This window comes from Haliaeetus albicilla, chromosome 13, assembly GCF_947461875.1.
Source record: "Haliaeetus albicilla chromosome 13, bHalAlb1.1, whole genome shotgun sequence".
NCBI lineage: Eukaryota > Metazoa > Chordata > Aves > Accipitriformes > Accipitridae > Haliaeetus > Haliaeetus albicilla.
In genome coordinates, this window is record NC_091495.1 from 32,035,405 (window position 1) to 32,057,107 (window position 21,703).

At 37.1% G+C, this 21,703-nt stretch overlaps 1 protein-coding gene across 1 annotated transcript in view; it reads left to right on the plus strand.

Moving 5' to 3' along the window:
* ARID4B (AT-rich interaction domain 4B) overlaps nt 1-21,703 on the plus strand; it is a 92,889-nt gene that overhangs the window by 50,220 nt on the left and 20,966 nt on the right. The window contains 8 exon segments of the mRNA XM_069800722.1: nt 829-902; nt 1,794-1,939; nt 6,812-6,884; nt 7,970-8,064; nt 9,172-9,269; nt 9,483-9,750; nt 10,779-10,951; nt 20,701-20,949. Coding sequence (XP_069656823.1) covers nt 829-902; nt 1,794-1,939; nt 6,812-6,884; nt 7,970-8,064; nt 9,172-9,269; nt 9,483-9,750; nt 10,779-10,951; nt 20,701-20,949 — 1,176 coding nt within the window.

Consider the following 21,703-nt stretch of genomic DNA (forward strand, 5'->3'; position numbering starts at 1 on the left):
GTGTAGACTACAATTACATATTATCATGTTCTTTGAAAAGAGCTGTAATACTACTCAAAGTAGGAAAGAAGAAACATAGAAAACCAGACTGTACGGTATTTGCAACAGAATAACGAACTTTGTGTTCTTAAACTCATGTTGGTCAGGGACAGGGTTGATGGGTGACAATAGAATTATTTTTTCTAGGTTTTAGGGTTTTTTTTTAAAAAGTTGCAGCTATTTATTGTGCTTGGTTCAATTTAACAGAATGCTTTTGCAGAAAGGATATAGAAATATTTAACAGTTTCATTGTGGTTTAATTACTTACTTAAGTCTAGGCTATCGCTTTACCATTTGGTAGTTATTCAGGCATCAATGCACGTCACTGGAGAAACACACATAAGCATGTGTGCACGCAAACACATACCCCTCCACCCCGCAAAGCTGCAGTTCAGATTTGCTTCCTTAGATATAGCCACAGTAGAGCAAGGTAGGGTTTTGTTTGTGGGTGAGTAGTTACTTGCTAAATTAACATGAGGTTTTTGTTAAGCAATATATATTTGGGAGATTCCAGAAACTACCTGTTAGTGGAAGAAGAATGCTTTCTTTAATATGCACTGAATGCATATGAATGGTCTAACCAAATTTATATAGAATTTTTGGTTTTAATCCACTAACTGACTAATACCATACCAGACTAACACTATAGAACTGTCAAGATATACCTCATATGCTTCTTCTTTTTGTTTAGTAAGTGTGTTATAGTCTTAAGTGATAGCTCTGTGTTATACTGTTGATTTAGCTTTAAAATAGTTTAATATTTTTTTTAACACTTTCTAAATTATCTAGCGTTTCTGTGCCAAGAAAAGATGTTCGGGAGATCAGTGAAACTTCACCAAAGCCTGATGCTTTGTTAAAACAAGGTAAAAATAACTTTCTGTGAGAAAATACATGTGTATGTATTTACTTTGTTATGTAAATAGGACCAAATTCATGGTAGATTGGTTCATGTCTTAAAAATGCTAAAATACAGGATCTTTTCCTGTAGCATAATATGTTGAAGGAGAACACTTCCAAAAATCTAGAGGAACTCTTAAAAAAAACCCCCAAAACAGACCATCCCCCCCCCCCCCAACAACAATAATAACCCCCAAACACCAAAAAACCCCTAAACAAAAATGCCCCACTCTACTGCACTTGTTTTAAATATAGACATGCCAAACAAGGATATAATCGACGCACACTGGCTTTATAGGTTATTTAGTATTTGGCCTTTTGCATTAGACCTTCATAGAGTTATTCTCACCAGAGTACCCCTAATAGTTATAGTTGCCTTTATGCGCTCTAAAGAAACTGGAATTGTGGATTCATTTGAAAGTTTTAAGTTTGTGTGATCAAACTCTTGGAATTAACTTCTGCTTATTTCTTCCTCCTTCTCCTCCCTGTTCAATATATGTAAACCACAGTACAAATGTGTTGGAATAGGGGTTCTCTCAAGTAAATTTTCATATATGCCCTAATACAGAAGATCCTTATTTCTGTCTATAGGCACTAACATGGTAATAGTCCTAATAATAGCTCTGAATAATTTGATGTGCAGAGGACACTAGGCCAGTTTGGCTGGGCAAGACAAATAAGAATGGACAACATGGGGCTGTTGTTGAGGTTCTTGGAATTTGGGGGTGGAATTGTTAATTAGCAGTCTTTCCTCCTTCTCCCCTGCCTCCCCCCTCTCCCCAACTACTTTTTTTGATTAAAACATTTGGTCAAATTGATACTCCCTGCAGTGCTAACAAATGCTGGTCCTTTTACAGCTTTTGACCAAGCCCTTGAATTCCGTAAAAACAGAACTGTTCCTAGTAACTGGAAAACAGAATTGAAAGAAGACAGCTCCAGCAGTGAAGCTGAAGAAGAGGAAGAGGATGAAAAAGAAAAAGAGGATAACAGCAGTGAGGAAGAGGCAAGTGAAGTTAGTAAAGGGCATAGATACACAGCTGATAAAAATTAGCAAGACTGTAATATTTAAGTAGTTCTTTTTAACATTTGGGAACATGTAACATGTTAAAATAGGCAACATTATTGCCTCAGCTTTCCATAACAAAGATCAGTTAATGTGAAAATATCAACTTGAAAATGCTATTGTAAATAGCTGCTCACATAAATGGTGATAAACTTTTTTTCCTGCCTGTAGAGGTGTTACCCCAGTACGTACCTGTGACTTACCACACATTCCAAGCCACAGGGAAATTTGCTACCTTTTACACAGGAGCTCCATCTGAGGAGGCAGCTCTAAGCTGTTACTGACCTGCGTTCTTGACATATTGGAAAAATAAACCAAACTAGGCTGGCGTGGCCCTGCTGTTGTCTCCTCCTCCTTGGTGTCTGTCACTCTCTCCTTTTTCCCCTTCTACCTTGCCCTTTCCTGCCCCCAAATTGCTATGCTAGGCCTACAGCTGTAAGTCCTCTTGTAAAGCAGATACTGCAAGTAGTTTGGACTGTCCTTTCCCTGCTTCTAGGCATAGAAAATAGAGTTTACTGGTTTTGGAGTGGTGAAAAGTGAAAAATTTTGAAACCTTTAGATAATTACCAAGAAATCTGAGTTGTTGTACCTCTCATCTTGGTCTACTGAAGAATTGCTTCACTACAAGCTGTTGCTCTGGATACCCTGATGTAAAGAAGCAAAAGAGCTTTCAATTAAGGCATTAGCCCATGCACTCCTCTTCCACCTTTCTTCTTGAGTCCTACCTCATGCATGGTTTTCTAATTATCTGTTCTTTCCTCCCAGCCTCCTGTCCAGAAAAAAATGAAGACAAGAGGAAAGAAGAAAATTAGTGGAAAGAACTTTATTTCACAGCTGGCTGTGAGGCTGGAAGAGAGGCTTTTGAATCTTTTACTTCCTCTATACCTTCTGGTGGTACTCAAAATCTGTATCTGCCCATTATCACTTTTTCTCTCAGTTTGGTTTGAGAGCTGTTCTCTAATTTGCTATGCAACTGCCAGTAATGCAGTAGACTGAAATTCCCATCGATAGTGGAATTGTAAAGGAGAAACTGAACTGATTTGGGCCTTAAATGGTTGTTATCGCCTTTCTCTCAATACCTTCTCCCTGGAGATTGTGGCTCTGGCATACCAGAAGATGCTGGTCCATCTTTTATTCGTTCATTTATTTAAGATTTGTTGGGAGACTGCAAAGGTGTGAAGTAAAAACTTTGCCACCTCTCCATGCTGATGAGGTCATCCTGCCTCTTCTTTAAGCTCACAGGAGATTATCCAGCTCTGATCAAAAGTTACAAAGCCCAGTTATTTTGAGAAGCAAGGAGTACTTCCTTGGGCTTAGCACAATTCCTGAACTTTCAGAGCAGGTTCATGTCCAGTCATGGGCATGATCAATGTAGGTAGGTTTGTACCTATGCAGGTTGACACACAGTCTTTACATAGTGCTCATTCCCTCACTACTTTTACGTGAAAAATTCAGAGTCTTTAGCTACAGTGTTTGTAAATATTTGTACACCTTCTCTCTAGTTCCTCTTAGTTGCATGTGATGTTGTATGAGCTAATCTTTCCATGTGCTAGACATGAAGATCTCATCTCAGGCAAATATTTTGGGATTTACTGTGACATCTCGTGTGATTAATTTCTTCTCCGGTATCCAAGGTTTCAGTGCCCTGCTGAACTAGCATATTTTTTATTATTATTTTATTTTTCTTCTCTCTCCTCAGTTGTCAATGGCATGTGTGCCTTCTCTCCACCTGCCTTCGAGCAGTTTCTGCAGCCTATTCTCTCTCTCTCTCTCTCTCTTTTTTTTAATTAGTTTGTGCCTGTAACCTCCTGGCTATCTGGCTATCAAGCAGCATCTCTTCTCAAACAGGACCTGTAGGCCTGCTCTTATGACTTTGTTATCCATGTGCAGATTGTTCTAGTGCTTTCCAGGACATGAAAAATTCTCACTGGTGGCCCTCAGGCCATCCATGTGGTCCTGGTACCCATGAACCAGAACGAACAAACAAAAAACTCGCCTCTTACGGGTGCCACCGCAGGCTTCATATATAGACGGTCCTATCCTATATATATATTCACACACGCTCCTATAGGTGTTCCTATATATTTCATGTAGTTATATAGGTGCTCCTATCCTATAGAGATAGGAGTTGACATGCAGATCCTCTCTAATTCTCTTCTAAGAAGAGGAGTGAGGAGTTGCTTCTCCGCACCCTCCTCCCGCCCTCTTCTTTTTTTCCAAATGAAAGAGACTGGAAAACAGCCTTCCTTCCCGTTACTAAATCTGACAGTAGGTAAAAGAGTTGACAAAGACCCTCTCTTTTAGTGCTGGGGTATAATATGATGTGAATTTTATGTGTTGCAAAAAGCATGTTGCTGCTTTTCTGGACTTCATTATCATACATATAAGCCACTTTCTTGTATCTGTCCATGTCACAAAGGTAAATCAGAGACTGCAGAGTGACCTGCTAGCACTATGGTTGTCTAACTTAGAAATAAGCAAAGATGGCAGACTATGACATGCCTGCTTCAAACCATTATCTAGGGAACCTTGTCGTCTAACTTCATGATTATTTAAGAGATTCTGTAAATGTTCAGGGATTATTAACAGATATTATTATCATAGTATAATATAAACTGATTTTGTAGAGATTCTGAGACAGTTGAAAATGCTTTTCAGAGACATGCAGGGTCTTAAGCTTCCCCCCTTAGCACGCTTTTTTAGAACTTTTTCTTCAGGCATTGGATCTTACGGTGAGAAAGGAGTGGCAGTGTTTTATTCAGCTTCTTCATCACCATTGCTTTAGTTCCCCTAATATTTAAAAAGCATACATTCCTACTTAAACCCTTTGTTGGGTTTCCTGAAGGTTTAGTTCAATGACCACCCCCTTCTCCCCTAAATGCTTTGTGGGACCATTTTCTTATGGTAGGTGTTCTCTTGTTGGTGAGCAACATAAGAAACCCAGTAGTTGCTCATGATCTCTTTGTCACGATCCAGCGTATGCTGGTAGAAGTCCTTTCCAAGTACCTGTCATGTGAGTTTAAAACAAACAAAAGCAAACTCCAAAACTGTATTGATTCCACTCAAGTTGTTTGTTCTCTATGGTCATATTCAAGTTTTACGATTGTAAGCTGAATCCTTTGCTTGCTAGCAGTGTTTCCTTTAGCACCTTTGCCTGTGAAATGTGAATGTTCTTAACCAGGCGCTTGTCTGTACTATATGCAAGACTGCAGCATCACTTCGGGCCTGTCAGTGAAGGATTGCTAGATATGCCTGATGTCTGATGCCCCCACCCTGTGAGGAAGTATCTAGTTTACTGGTTGCAGCTCTCTACCCAGCCTTCCCTTCTTGCTCATTGAAGTAGCCTGCTCTCAACTTTGCTGGTATACTAGGTATCAGATAGATGTGCATCACGTAATGACCCTCGCAGAGATTTTCCTCTTGCATTGCCTTTGCAAGACTGTGGAATGTTTTAATTGCATTTCTGTTGATAATTATACCTAAATGACAACTGTTTCAGCATATTATGAATACTGGTTCTTCATTTTTTGCCTGTTTGCTCTGATATGTCCTCCAAGTGCATTTAATGGAGTAGTAGTAGTACAGGATAAGTAAAAAAAAACTACTCACTGGTAATAGTTATAGCCTTCCTTGACCTTATTTTCAGCCATCCATCTCTTTATTAAATAGCTTTGGCAGATGTTGTGGGTTTTTTTGTTTTCTGTTGGTTTTTTTTCTTTTCTGTTGTGTTTAATAATGATACTCTGTTTCTATTGATTCCTTAACTGTCTTGCTGTAACTTGAAAGACAATACATTTTGTCCCCTTGCCTCAGGGTAGGTGAAGCTTTAATATTTAGTATAAGGAGGCTGTTGAAGGATGGAGAAGATAAACATGGAATGAAAATACACTGAAGAAAAATAATTTCTCTTAGATTTACTGAATAACTTTTATTAATTATTCTTTGAAACTTTACAGGTAGTATTAAAAAAAGTATGCAGAAAATTAATTAACTTATATTTGGCATATTGTTTTGAAGTAGCTTAGTCATCAGAATTTCTAAGAATTCTGATTATATTAATATCTTATTGTTACTGGTTGTGGCAAGTCGCATTTCCTAAGGAAATTAGGAGGTGTTATAAAAAAAGCCATAGTGCTTTGTTATGAAACTCCACTGTTTATTAATCTAAGTAAATCTAATACAAAGGTTTGTTCATGCAGTGAACTGAACATCCAAAATATCTGTTGTTACTTCAGTTCTGGGATTGATCCTGCTCACCATGTATTCAGCCGGTACCCCATGGCAGTATGCATGCAGTGCCATTGGCTGCGGTTTGCCAGTACTGTGGATTAGAACTCCTAAGAAAGTGCAAGCACTATTTTCTCTTTCATTTCATCCCTGAAAGTGACTTAGTGTATCCAGTCATCAAGGAATCACTTAACTGCAATAGAAATAAACCTGAGATTTCTGATATAACCTCTTGATCGTTAATAGTGGTGTCTCCCAGACTTTCTGCATAAATGAACAAAATTGAGACTACATCTTGATTTATGATATCAGTTATCATACTTCAGTGATCAATCAAAAATCCAATTTCAGTGTGTCTTTACAGTTATTGTTTTATATATTTTGAAAAACTGTTTGTAGTTTATAAAACTTACTTCCATGTGGCATAGTACTGAGAGCATGCTTCTCTTTGTATGGTGTCCTGTTGCTGACTACAGTAAAAAAAACTTGAACATTTGAACCTAAATTACAACTGCTGTATGTTTCTTAATGAAGGACTGTAACTCAAAATGGTGATAATTTGCTTGTGTGCATTACTTTGAACAGGAGGAAGTAGAGCCGTTTCCTGAAGAACGAGAGAACTTTCTTCAGCAATTATACAAGTTCATGGAAGACAGAGGTAGGCATCTTAATCTTTGACTTGTAGAAGCTGAAGATAGATGTATTGCTTAGCAGTACTTTAAAGAATTGAGTCTGTAAGCTAGTAGTGCTTTGTAGTTCTGTTTTGGAAACAGTGAGGCTATACTCATCACTTCTGACTTCCCCCCGCTCCTTAGAAGATAAGTCTGTCACTTGACTCTTCTCCTAAAATACAGTCACTTATTCCTGCTTCCAGAAATGAATTGTTAATACCTCATATATCCTAGTATATTTTCTACTTAGAGTGTTTATAATCAAGTATTTAATATCCTCAATCATATTAAAGTATATGCTCAGTTTAATAACTTTAAAATACTTAAATAAAATAAAATTTAACCACCCCCTACTTCTTAGGATCATGGGAAAAAGCATTTAGTTTGTGCTACCTTTCTTGTGTGAGTTCCGATTGCTTAAATGCATGAGCATTATCGGTAAGGTAGATTGAAATGTTTTTAAAAACAAATGCCATTTATTATATCAAATCTTTACTGGGTATTCATACACTGCAAGTACAATGTCTGTGGAGGCAGGGGTGAAGGTGATTGTATTTAAATTAGTATTATAACTAGTTAAATTAATATCTTTTTAATTACATGTGAAGATGAGTTGAACTGTTTACAAGAGTTGACAATGTGGTAGCTACTGCTAGTACAGTAGCATAGGAAGTTTCAGCTCTTTGAAGCATTGTGGGATTTGTTCTTGGGGAGGTATTTATTTTTTTTGATTGTAGTAAAAGGACTGCGCTGGTATTTTTAGATGTAATTGTTTCAGCGGGTGAAATAAAAATATGTATAATATAGGTAGCAAGAAAAGTTGCATCATTTGTGCATGTTCAGTAATATATGGAAGAATGCGTATGTATGAATTAAATTACATTAATGAACTACAGGGAAAATGGGTTATTAAGACTCTTGGGTTTTAGTTTGATGCACCACATGCATGAAGTGGTCAGAGGGAGGGATTTACAATACTGTATTTAATAGTGTAGTAGTGCATATGATGTGGATTTCATGTTATTCTGAAAAAAATACTTCAAACCACTGTAATAACTGTCTTCGTTCACAGGGACTCCTATTAACAAACGACCTGTATTAGGATATAGAAATTTGAATCTCTTCAAATTATTCAGACTTGTACACAAGCTTGGAGGATTTGATAATGTGAGTATTAGTATGATGAGTATTCCAGAGCCATAAAATCTGAGGATGCTGTTTAATTTTGTTTAGTGATAAAGAAGAGTCTTACGCAGGAGCTTTAGACATAGGAAAATTGAATACTACAGCTATGTAAGACACCCTGTAGCTCTGAAAAACATGCTTTAACAGGAACCAGAAACTAATTACATTCTAAATAAATGCCACATCTACTCAGCGTGTTTAATTATTGCTGCATAAAATCAGCCAGCATGTGTGTTTCTGTGATATTTCAAGAAATATTTGGTAAAGTTGTTACTTCAGAAAGTGAAAAGAGTCGCTGCTCAATAAAATCTCAAAGACAAGTAATCTAGTTTAAGGTCTGATGCGGGGCCCTTAATTCCTATCTATTCTGGGCAGTATATAGAAGCATTTGCTGACTGGGATTAGTGGGATTGGTCTTGGAGCAGTAATTGAAGCATACGGAATTCATGGCCACGCAGATTCTGTTACTGCTTTGGACTCCTTCCCATAAATTTAGCCTGTCAGTTGAGGAGGTATGTTTGTGCAGTGATACCTTTCTGATACACAAGAGAGGATCTTGTACTTGGGTATTGCAGTACATCTGCTTTACCTTCACAGATGGTTAGAAATGAGCATATCACACTGTCACAAAACTGTGACACCAAAGGGCATATTAAGGACATAATGAAAGACCAGTAGCCACTGTTTCTGGTGCAGTACTGCCAGGTCTGAGTATTGTTAATGCTTTGAATGAATTTTTTCTTTCAATTTAATTAAAGTTCTAGCTCTGAGTTAAGAATTACTTTAAGTATAAAATAAAAATGATGTACTGATTTTTCTGATCTCTATTTCCTTTCCTTTGTTTTATTACCACCTGGAGAGGAAAGCCTGCTGTGGCTTACTGAAATGCAGAAATGCTAAATTGCTTAAAGTAGTTACGTTAGACTACGGTTTGCATTACAGTGAAATACTGTGTGTGTGATAAATAGTAATTTTATAGATCAGAGGAAGTTACTTACAATTATTTTCCAAAGTTGTAAACTTTGTCGACTTAGTCGTCTTTGTGTCAGTGAGTTAATTCAAAAACCATGACTTCATTTTCTTTAACAGATTGAAAGTGGAGCAGTGTGGAAGCAAGTTTATCAAGATCTGGGGATCCCTGTATTGAATTCAGCTGCAGGATATAATGTTAAATGTGCATACAAGAAGTAAGTAATAAAGCTATTAAGTTTGTGCTAAAACAGCCCTAGAATGAATGGAAGTGATCCTGTGGTAGTGGTAATATACGTAAAAGTCTGTAACTTTTTGGTTATAATACAGGTTTTTAGGCTTTAAACATACTGTTCATGTTTAGCTTCTGCTAGGTAGCATGTTCTTTCTTGAAACAAACTTGCTTTTCACAAGCAATTTTTTTCTTTTAGATATCTGTATGGTTTTGAAGAGTATTGTACATCAGCTAACATTGAATTTCAAATGGCATTGCCAGAGAAAGTGACAAGCAAGCCTTGTAAAGACTGTGAAAAAGAGAAAGAATCGAAGATGCGTGAAGAACCAGAGCAGGATGTAAAAGAAATAAAAATGGATAAGGAGGAGCGCAAGCAGGAGGAAGTAGCAATAGTACAACAAGAAGAAAAAAAGTTAGCTGAGAATGATAATGAAAGTAAAGAAAATGATAAGCCCTCTGTTCTGGTAAAATACTTTAATGTTCATGTTATATCCTGTTTATAAAGTCAGGTGGTGTGTTGATAACACTGAATTCATGTCAAGGTTGAAATCTCCATAATGGATTTAAAACAAGACAAAAATGTGCTGTAAACCTAATTCAGAACAACACATTTGAACCATATTTATCCCGAGGTGCCTGTTTTAGGGGATCATGATGTCAAAATGTCTGACTTGTTAGGAAGCAGCTGCAAGATTCCACTTGTTTGGGGGCATCCCAGGTCAAATGGAGACTAATTAGTGTGCAGCTTTATCCCGACATGGGTAATGTGTGCTCACAACTAACTTACAGTGCTGATACTTTAATTTGCATTTAGCTATGCTTCTAAGCCCTCCTAAATCTTGCTTTTACTTCTCTGCTCCAGTGAAACCAGTGAACCTCTACAAAGACCCGGGTCGTATGGTGTACACAGTGGTCTGATGTAGTTCAGTGGTCCAGAGAGGCAAATGTTTATAGGTTTTCAAAATCCAACGTTGACTCAGTGGTTTTAGCAAACTAAGTCCGGGGCAATAAGTTGAAGTGCTGCACTGTGCAGGCTTAGCAGTTTGCTCTGGAAACAGTGTAGCTCCTCAAGTTAGCGTGCACCACAACTGTAATGCTTTTGCGTGTAAGTGGCAGCCAGCCCTGGTCTGTCTGCTGGTATTAGTTCTGGGGTGAATACCAGGTGGGCCAGTACTGATCTCTGCATCATAAGTGAAAAGACACCCTCTTAAGTGTTCATCTTAGGGTTTGCTTTGGAGTTCAGGTGTAAGAGCAGCATGCCTGTATCATTGTGAGAAAACTGGCTAGGACACTGCCTGCAACTTCGAAGTCTGTTAGGTTTAGCTTGAGATTTTCAGAAGAAAAAACAGTGGAGGTGTTATAATTTTAGAACAAGCCCTAGACTCTAGATGTTTTTTACTCGTATGACTTCAGTGTGTTTTGTCTGCCTTTTCTTAAATCCTTTGTATTTTTATTTCATCTTGCAAGTTAACTAAAGGTTTTATTATCTTAGGGAAACAAAAAAAATTTGCCAGATTCTGTGTATACTCAGCCTGATCAAGAAAAGGACTTAAATGTAATCAAAACTGAAGATGAAACCAAACTAGAAGATAAAGAGGAGGAGAAGATTAAAGAAATGGAAGGCCCTACCATAAATGCAGACGCTGAAGAAAAAGAAAAATCAGGGTAAGTTACGCTGTTTATAATCAGTTAAGGCATCCGATGTGCATTCACTAAATTTGTATTGTAATTTGAACTTCAAATCTGACATCCCTGTTGGGAATTAGACTTGTCTCTTCCAGAGACCTATGTGTTCCTAACTTTGTCATTGTTAGGGCCATTGAAGTTTGTGGATCTAATTTAAAAAAAAAAAACAAAAACCAACAAAAAAACCCAAAAACCAAAACCAAAACCAGCTTAAGTTTTTGCAGGGTCCAGGCCTAAATATTTATAAGCCAAGTGAGAAAAGAACATATAAGGCCCAGGTGACTATTTGATTTAAGGCAAAAATATCGCAGCCATTGCCAGTAGTATTTGTCTACTTAATTTTGGTACAAGTATATCACAAACTTGCGGTTCCTGGCTTTTGCTGTTGGACAGTGGTGTGTTATAGGTAACATGGGAAAAGATGGAAGGAAGTACCTTGCATCGCTCAGTAACAGCTTTGCCTTTGAGTAGGCGTGATACTGGCAGGAGTCTCTTGTGCAGTCCTTCAGATGGGAGTTTTGGAAGTAGAAGATTGAAGTAATAGGGATGCCCAGGGCCATGTAATCAACGGATGTGTGCAGGTGATCTCTTATTTCCTTTATGGAACGGGCAGGTTTTCCTGTTTCAATGCAAAAAATAAACAACCCCACAAGTGTTTTTAAGCAGCCACACAAAAAAAATGTGAAGTTTAAAACAGAATATAGTCCTCACTAATCCCCAGTGTGTTAACAGTTTATATTCTTGCACTTAGCACCCTTATACAGTATGATTTCAAGTGATAAGAACATAAAAATGGCTGTTACAGGTCAGACTGAAGGTCTCTTTTTTTAATACAGTATCTTGTCTTCAACAAAAAACAGTAACAGATGCTTAAGGGAGAAGCTATTACAAGAGGGAAAGCAGATAATGACACCTCCTTATACTTTCACAGCAATCTGTATATCAGGGATGGGTTTTTTTATACTTAATACGAGCTGTTGCCTGACCACTAATTCCCTTGTTCATTCCAGCAATCTTTGCTATTTAGTAGATCAGCTGTCTTAATGTTCTGTCTAAACATCATGAACTCTTAATGCTTTTTCGGGCCTATTAAGAGTTGTGACAGTAAGGCATACTTCAGTATATTGATTTCTGATTTATTGGTAATAGTTCTTTTTTATTTTATTAAGAGTTTTGATTTCCATGTAACAGATTCTGGAAGGATCCTTCTGTAAAATGTTTTTGTTTTCCTAAATATTTTCAGTGAGATTACATTGGCCATTTCTGTAACTCAAAAATGTGGAATACAGAAAAATCAAGTTTACTTGAACTCTGTTAGAAGTGTCTTTTCTCTGTGGATGTGATTTCATTTGTATCCTATGTGAATTTTTCTTTTTTAAAAGATGAATTGCTGGAATTTGTTACATTTGCCATTTTTAAGGTGAACTAGATGAGTTGTACTGTAACAGGTTTGCTAGACTTTCAGAATTATCAAAGATTGATTTTCCAGTGCTACTTTCAAAATATGTAACTAAATAGATGGAAGGCTTTGTGCTGCTTAGAGAATAGCAGTTTTTGAAGTTCCCTAAATTGTGTATTTGTATGTGTGTATGTTTGTGACATTACTATGTGTTTTATTTATATACTTGGAAAGTACAGTGGCTTAATACTTACCATGCTGCTGTAGTAAATGGTACATAAAATTATAAGGTGTGTTTGCTTTTCAGTAATCCTTCGTTGTTTCATTTTGGTTTTATCCCGATTCATATCCATTTGGGTTATTTATGACATTAAAAATTGTTATGAGCTTTCTTAGTATTTTATTTATGAAAACAACAAAAAACTGTGGAAAATACTGTTTCCGCTTAATTTTCCCCAGTTCATCTGATTGTAAATGATTGAGTTCTTTTCTCTGTGCTTTTCTCTACTCATCCAGTAAAAACTCTTCTAACTAGTATTTTGCTATTGTGATTCATGAAAGATTGTAACAAATTGCTTAGAATAGAAAGCCTAGCTCTAAAAATAGATGTAGGTGGTGATGTGGTTGGTGCTGGGGATACGTTTCAAGGAATAAGTTAAACTTACAAAAATGAAACATTTGTAGCAGTTTGTAGCAGCAGTCTGTAAGTATTTATAAGCAGTAGTACTGTAGTAGTGCTGTTAGCATGATTACTTTTCCTTTCTTCCCTCAGAGATTGATAGGAAGTACAAAATGCACTTTTATCAGGTTTAAAGAGTTTTTAAGAATGTCACTGTCATCCTAAATGCTAAACAATGTTTTTTAGCGATTATACTATAAAGGCATAAAGGGGTTTTGTGAGCCTGGAATGCTGGTGGAGACGTTGTACTAGATGAACTCCCCCTATCCCCAACTTTATGGGTAGAAGTGGCAAAGGTTACACAGAGGGGGAAATGCTGTAGTTTGAGTTCTGTGTTGAACTGAAATACAAAATGAAAAATGCATTTTTGTAGGTGGAGAATAAATCACACACACAAAAAATACCCAAAATGTAATCAAAATAGATCACTGTGGACTGAATTTTTGTCAGTGTATTTAAAATGTATTCCTGGAACCTCTTTTAAGCTATGGACCATCTTCTTTCACAGTCCTAACCAAATAGCCAAACAAATGAAATCTAATATTACATAGGGCAAACTTGTAGAGTTTGCTATTTGAATTTATGTCTGTAGGACTTTGGGCATCTTCATGTAGCTTATTTGTGTATAGACACAAGGAACCAAGAGGGCAGACAAACTCCTGGGTTTCTTCTTGCTGAATTTCTTTTGGGTGGGCTGGATCTAATTCCCAGCTTCCAGATCTCAGGAAGTACTACTAGAAGCCAGGGTTGTTTATTTTCCACAGGTTTTGTTCTTCTGTGTAATCCCATGTGTCTCAGCCCTTTGAGATTGCTACCACATGAATCCTGTGGTCCCTTCTGCACAGACTTTAACAATACGATGAAGAGGAAGAAAGGCTGAATGTGGTTCTCTTCCTTTCTTCCCTGGAGTGCCTGTTTCTTGCCTGCTTGTGTACCTGTGAACACTGAGAATAGAGACTCAAAGGGAGCTTGCTTTTCTTGTTTCTGTGGCTAGTGGGAGACGCATGTGCTAGATACAGTTTCGTGCAGCTTCTCGTCGTAAATACAGGCCAGTAATGTGTTATATCTCATTGGTCTGTCCCAGAGGGATCTTTACAGAAATGGCTTTGTAAACCTGTCCTTTTCCCTAATGTACAAAAAAGTATTTGTTCTTGCCCAATGAATAAACAAGAAAGTTTAAAATCCTCCTCATTTTGAAGTTCCTGCTAACTTGATGTTGTGTGAATAACATCTTCAAATGTAGCATTGTGTAGTTGGTGCAACTTTTCTTTGTAGCATCTAACAGTTTCTGTTGGAACTATTCAAAGACTTGAGTCAAAAGCCAACAAATTGAGAACGAAGGGGCTTTTCTGCACAGTGAACAATGTAGACAGTTAAATGTGTTCCCAAGAGACTGAGGCCAGGAGCCTAGCAGAGTTTTTAAAAGGTGTGGCATTTTTAATATAAGCTAATAAAATAAAAAGTAAGTCTTTAAAATTTTCATAGTAGATACAGTCTGTGAACTGAAGTGTAGATTAGTTGCTAGTTAGCCAATACTAGTAAGAATTTTTTTTCTCAAATTATTAATTCAACTCCAAGGGGTTTCTGTTGGTTTTTTGTTTGGTTGTGGTTGTTGTGGTTTTGTTGTTTTGTTGGGTTTTTTTTATCACTTTGCTCTAAAGCACCTGGGACAGGCAACTGTCGGGAACTTTGTACTGAACTGAAAGATTAAGTGCTCAAAATCCAGTTAATAATTTTTGCTTTCCAACAAAAATTTGCATCAGGCTTGTATATTGGTAGTACTTGGATTTTTGAGGTGACCAGGCAGACTTCTTTGAAGTAATCCCAGTGACAGTACAGAAAGATTGCAAGAGGCTTTGTTCATGTGTTTTCCTTCTTTTGGCTGAGGTGCTGCCTTAACCGTAACACCAGGACGGGCTGCCATCTCTGGATCCTTACCCCCAGGCTGTTATTTTCAGTACTCGCAAATAGTTCTTGCTTAGTCTTATGAAACTTATTGGATTTTTTTTTTTTTTTTCTTTCTTGAAGACTGCCTGCTTTTTTATTTCCTCCCAAGGAATGCATGAACAAATGTTCTTAAAGAATACTTTAGAAACCAAAACACTTCTGGCTGTCTCATACTGATGGTTTAGGTCTTCATGGTATGGTTTTCTGGGAATTGGTACTGTCAATGACAGTATCAAAAGGAGAAAATGCTAAACCTCTTTGGCTAATAATCGTGAATGGAGTTAAACCATTCATTCACATGCAAGGGAAAAAATCTTAATCTTAGAGCTGTTATATGTATCGTTACATGCAGTAATAGCATTTTCCCTCCTATAAGCAGTAGGAGGGAGCTAGGAGTAATAAAAGCAGTAGTTGAAAACTAGGTTAAGATGGGCATTGTTTCACGTGGAGGGTTTTACTAGGTTTTATTACCCTCGTAGGGCAGGGTGACTACCTGCTGTGCCTGTGCTGGTGATGGCTTCTATTTGTACAAGCGTTAAATTTTCTGGAAACACTTGATGGGGATTTTCTGAAAGCAATTTACAACGGGATTATGTAATAGTCAGAAGCTCCATTTCACATATGGGAGATAACAGATTGTTAGAGGCAATGTTTTCTTCAGTTCCTTATCTGTTAAAATGACATATCAAAGCTTTATGGTGGTGAATCTAAAATGGTAGCAGGAAGGTTAAAATGTTTTGGAATGAAGGAGATTTGGTACAGAAGGCATACCTTCTAGCTTCTGGATTAGTTTTGAGAACTATATATTGAGATAGTTTTCTCTAGTCTGATTTAGGTTTATATGGAATTAATTAGCTTGGGAGAAAGGAGAGAAATGTTGTGTTCATTGCACAGTTGGTGTGAACATCTGCTCTGAATCCTAGACTGTTGGTGTGTATGTAAAAAAGTACATTTTTGAGAAGCGTACTTGGGTAGTTTCATTTATAGGAACATATTTCTATGCTCTTATTTGTGATGTGTGTTCTGTTTATGTATTACGGCTGCTTTTGTATTGGAAAGGAAGTTTTTCTATAGTCATGTTTTCAGAAATGGAGTCTAATTGATTTTTTTTCTTTTCCTTAATATAGAATACACACTGATACATACGTATACGTAAGGATTGCTTTTGGTACAGCAATAAGCTGCTAATGACACAACAATAAAGGGTAGAGTGGCAGTGTAAATGCACCAGTCCTGTGTGTGCATCATGTTGAATGGAAGGGAGGTGTCTTTGATATGGAAAAAGTGGTTCTCATCACATTTTACATAGCTTCTGGTCACTACGAAGGTTATTAACCATGGTAGCTGTCACTGAGACTTAAGTGCATGGGTGAGCCCTTAAACATTCATCAAACAGTAGATGTTTTCAAGCTGAGTGTGAACCCGTGCTATAAAAATGAAAAGTGCTCTACTCCTCAGCCAGACTTCTGAACCATCCATTATCCTTTTGAGGAATGTTTCAAAATACTTAAAAAAAAAAAAAAACCAAAACAAAACCAAAACAAAATAAAACTTGGCTGAATGATTAGAAGCAATAACATGAGGTCCTTTCATTTGTCTTCTCCGTAGCAGCGGAAGGACACACTGGTTACAGAGTACATGCTTGCATGGTTGACATGTAATGTACTACTCTCAGATGTGATTCAAATAAAGTTAGTGCCTTTCCCCCTCCCTCAGAATGATGGATCATAACTGTGCATTTATTCAGATTTTCCCTGTGTGTAGACAGAAGTCCTTGGAGCTTTTATTTTTAGGTTTTCTTTACAACTTCAGAGGGAAAACAAATACTGGTGGATTTTTTGGGTTCTGTTACTTTGTTTAATTAAAGATGAGATTCTAGTATCATGGCATAAGTACAGGTCTTAACGGCCTCTCTGCCTTAAAACTTAAGGGCATCTTAATACAGCTGTGATTGACAAAGTCAGAGTGTGAAGGAGACTCGACATCTTCCAGCTCTGTATTATGTGAAGTAGAGGTTAAGTAATGCTCTAGGATGAAAAAAGGGGAAAAAGAAGGGAAACAAAAATAGAAGCTAATTGCTAAACTTGAAGTGTCAATTTCACTGGAGTTTATTTCTGCTAGTGGTTCAATTAACTGTAATGACTTAATTGAACCAATAATTGAAATAATCTTGCTTCCTCAAGTTTTAGAATAACCCCTGAAAAAAATAATCTTGCATTTGCCATCTCACCTGCTGTGTGTGCCAGCATGGTGTGTCAGGGGAAATGTATTGGAGTAAGGTTAGGTTTGCTGCAAAACAGGGATCCTAGGAGGCAGATTTAATGCTCTGTATCACACCCTGTCTCATAGGTTTCACCCGGGCTTTGTGACAATGCTGCGTTTCGTGCCAGAGATTGTGGGTTGAAAGATGTTTACGTGATATTGCAGTTCATTTAGTGGTGTAATAATATGCGCTATTTCATCTATTAACATCTATTCATTGATATACCCTTATTATGGGCTCGGTGGTGTTAAATCTTTCTATTGACTGAGAATTACCTGCCCTATGTGTATTTTTGAACACTTGCAGTATTTTTAGCCTTTTAACAACTTCACAATGTCCTTTGGAACCAATGATAATCAGTATTTGTATGATGTCAATGTTTTAATGGTTTTACTTTATTAACAAATATTTTTTTTTCATTTTAATTCATTAATTTCCTTCTTCTGAAGGTTTGTGTTCCCATTCCATGGGAGATGGGTTGAGGGTATTCTTTAGTCTGCAGTTGTAATTGGAAGTGCTTTTGAGTCCTCCTGACAAGCTTTCTGGTAGTACTTTGGTTTCTGGAACACAGTCACACTTGTATTGCTGTGTCTCTTGTACAGTGTGCCTGCGCATCTGCTGCTGCCTTGTTTCATCAGCTGCTGCTTGGGTTGTTCAATTTGTTGCAGCTTTGTGGCAAATATTGCTTGGTACTGTTTTTAAGTTGCTGTGGAGAGGCTTGTTTCTTTCCTTCTTCACACCGCCCTGCCCATAGGATTTTGGCTAAATAGAATTAAAGGAAATCCAGTGTTCTCCTGCATACGTACATGGACAAATGAGGTTATGACTGCACGCTGGATGGCTGCAATCACAATTTTCTCTTACAAACCTCTGTTTCATGGCAGTCATGGCTTCTCCTTCACCTGTACTGCCAGGTTTGAGCTTTTTACGGCCTTGTAAAACAGTCTCTTTTCTTCCTTGCAACCATTGGAATATGTTTTGGGTTGGTTTTTTTGTTGTTGTTGTTCCAGGAGGTATACGAGTATGCTGCTTTTTCTGCTCCAAAATGATCAATGTTCTTTGCTTTTGTTTGGTTTCCTAAAATCTCCAGCTTATGATCGCTAACCAAATCATTCCTTAGAACACTTTTTAATTGCAGCCATCTCTGCTTCCATTTTGCTTTTGCTTCCTGACATTCCCTCCACCTACGTACAGTCTGCTCTTCACATCTACTTGACCATCCAAGTTACTCAACTTCACAATGAGAGTTTCACGCATCTCTTCTGGGGAAGTTCTGGTATTGTCATGGAGTCTTTGTAGAATATCTGTTGGGACACCAAGGAAGCCATAGGGTGATTAAGGTGTGAGAGACTCCAAAACTTGTTCAGCTTCCAAGGAGCCACTGGCACCGTAATTGCCATTGTCTGGAAGATCCAGAATCTCCTTCATAGGCATGCTTTTCTTTGCAGTCAGCATTCAAGGATTGTGCCATTAGTTCTTGGGGGGGAAAAAAAAAATTCTGGCAAAATTTGGTTCGTTACAGTTTTGAAAAGTCTTGTTAGTAATGGGAAATCATGAGCTCATCTTGTTCTTGGAGCAGCGGTGCCTCTGTTCCTGATGCCAAGTCTTTTTAGCTTTTGTATCATAACAACTGTTAAGCTGAAATTAGCTGCGAGTTTTTATTTAGTGCAGCAGAGAGTATAATTTTAAAGCATTTAAATTACTGGTTGGTGTTTTTTGTTGTTAGCTGTGGAATTCTGTTCAGGAATTTTTCATCTGAGTCTTTGGGGACCTTTATTCATGATTTCTTTGGGAAGTGAATTTTGCCATATGATGTGTAGTGGAAATGAAGTGAGCTTTCAAAGCTCATTCATTTCTCTTGCATTTTTAACTCTGGTATTAACCACTAGCAAAGTAGCCCACTGAAAGTATATAATAAATTGAAAATCTTGGCCTTCCAGAACAAAACTGACGAGTCCGTGCCATGTATACCTGAATATATGTGGTTTTTGTGATTTGATTTAGTTAATACACCAACAAAGGGAATTTTTAGCATTTGTCTTGTGGTGTGCACACATATATATATGTATTTATATATTTATGTGTGTGCGTATATATATGTGGTAACACTAATTACTGAAGTAATTTCGTAAAATCAGTGTGGTTATGCTGCAGTTGAATTTAGCTTATTGTTCTAAATTCTCTTTTGCCAGCTAATTAGATAATAATACTGCAGTTTTACTTCTACAAAGAAGCATTTGAATAATTAAAATGCTATTTGATCCTTTCGCAGAGAGAAAGTAGCTTGGTTTATCTGAGTATTTTCTACTGAAAATTTCATGGAAAGATTTAGATTATTAATACAGACTTTTGTGTTTGTGACGTTAACTTAAAATATTGGTGTGAATCAGACTTGGAGCAGCACTTATCTTTTCCTACCCAGTCTGTAATGCATCCAAACACCTTTTCCATGTGTTAGGTTTTTTAAATTATTAGTGGTCTGTAGTTATTGTGAATTTAGTAAGTGGCCCTAATCTGTTTTGTATTGCACAGAGCATGGGATTAGAATAATGTGAGGGCCAATAATACTGTTCTGTAAAGCTATTTAAGATATTTTTTTTCCCCCGGTAACTTTTTAATGTAGTCTGCCTTTTTAAGCTGGTTGGAGGTAATTTTCAGAACACTGAGCAGCCCATATAGCTGCCATTGACTGAGACTAGCAAGATTTGTGGGTTCTTAGTGATTCTGAAAATTGGTCTAAATGTCTAAAAATGTATTCCAAATTAGCTTGCTTTTGAAAACGGTGAACACCTGCTTCTGTGTTTATATAATAATTAAATGCAAGTTTGGCTTATATTTAGAAGACTTTTAGCATAATTGGCAAGGAGTACCAAGGTCATCAATTAGCACAGGTTGCTTGATTTGCTAAATAATTTTGCATAAAGGTGGTTTGGGGGTTTTTTTGCCTAAAATCGGGTTTTGGTTGCAGTCACTTCAAGGTGTTGAGATAGAGATTATTATAATAAAACAAGGATTTTTGGGGCAACCAAGTTTCAAGAAGCACTCGTAAAACTTGCAGGTTGAAAAATGGAATTTAGGGAACTTTCTATATGGAGAAGGATGAGTTTGAACTGAAAAAAACGGTATTTAAACAAAGGGACTGCATGAAAGAATCATATAAAGATGAGTTTGAACATCTTCTGCACATACAGATTTTTATGGATTTCTTTTTTTTTTCTTTTAGTCAAGTCATTTTTGCACCTTACAGTCACTGGATTTTGTGTGTATTGCTATATCCTATTTTGCTGATGTTACTCGGCCATAGTGCAGTTTCACATATTTGGAGCCTGCTGTTTCCCAGTCTCTAATGCATCCACGATATTTATCAATATATGTGGTTTGGAACTGAAAAGCTTATGAAGTATCTCATATTAACTCTACAATTTTTTAAACCTTTCAAGAGATGACACGAATAAGGAAGAAGATGAAGATGAAGAAGAAGCAGAGGAGGAGGAAGAGGAGGAGGAGGAGGAAGAAGACAACAATAACAATGAGGAAGAAGAGTTTGAATGCTATCCACCAGGCATGAAAGTCCAAGTGCGGTATGGACGAGGGAAAAATCAAAAAATGTATGAAGCTAGTATTAAAGATTCTGACATCGAAGGTGGAGAAGTCCTTTACTTGGTGCACTACTGTGGATGGAACGTGAGGTAACTTGAGTTTTAGTTAGTGATTACTTCTTGAATTACTTCTAAAATACCCTTGTGTATTTTAAAAACTAAATGAATAGACATCTGGAGTCCTAAACTTTCAGTGTTGGTTTTCTGTGAAGGTCATTGTACTGTATGAAACTATTAGATTTTTAACACTATATAAATGCAGTACTCTAGTTACTTAGAAAATCATCTTAAAATGACTTGTTCAAAGAAGGCTTCTTTCATTCCCCATCTTATTTTTAGATCTCTCCATACAAGTGACAGCCTACTCTTTCATAAATTCCTCCTCTGGTTCTCTTAAGCCAATTTTATCTCATACAATATTTGAATAGTGCACTTAGCTGAGTCTGTATACACACTCTTCTCAGCGAAGCAAAGAGTACGCTAGCAGTATGGTATTTAACAAGAGAAGTACAAGATTCTTAGTGGCAAATTAGTGTGCAGCAAATAATTGCATTTCATTCAGATCTGATTTCCACCCCTCCCCACCCCTCCTTCCCCTGTGGCTGCCTCAAGCTTCCAAACAAGACTCTTCTTAGCCTAGTGGCTTCTTATGCTTTTCTTAATATATGCAGGATTATATGCTTTTTATTGTGTCTAATAGAGCATTAATAGAAATAAGTTGAAGTATAAATATATTTTTGCCGTTTCGGACTGATTTTTTTGCCATTTAAAATCTGAAGCAACTTTGAAAACAGTAGAGAAGACTAAAGCTTCTGAGCGGCTTTTAAGCCAATTACCGAGTCTC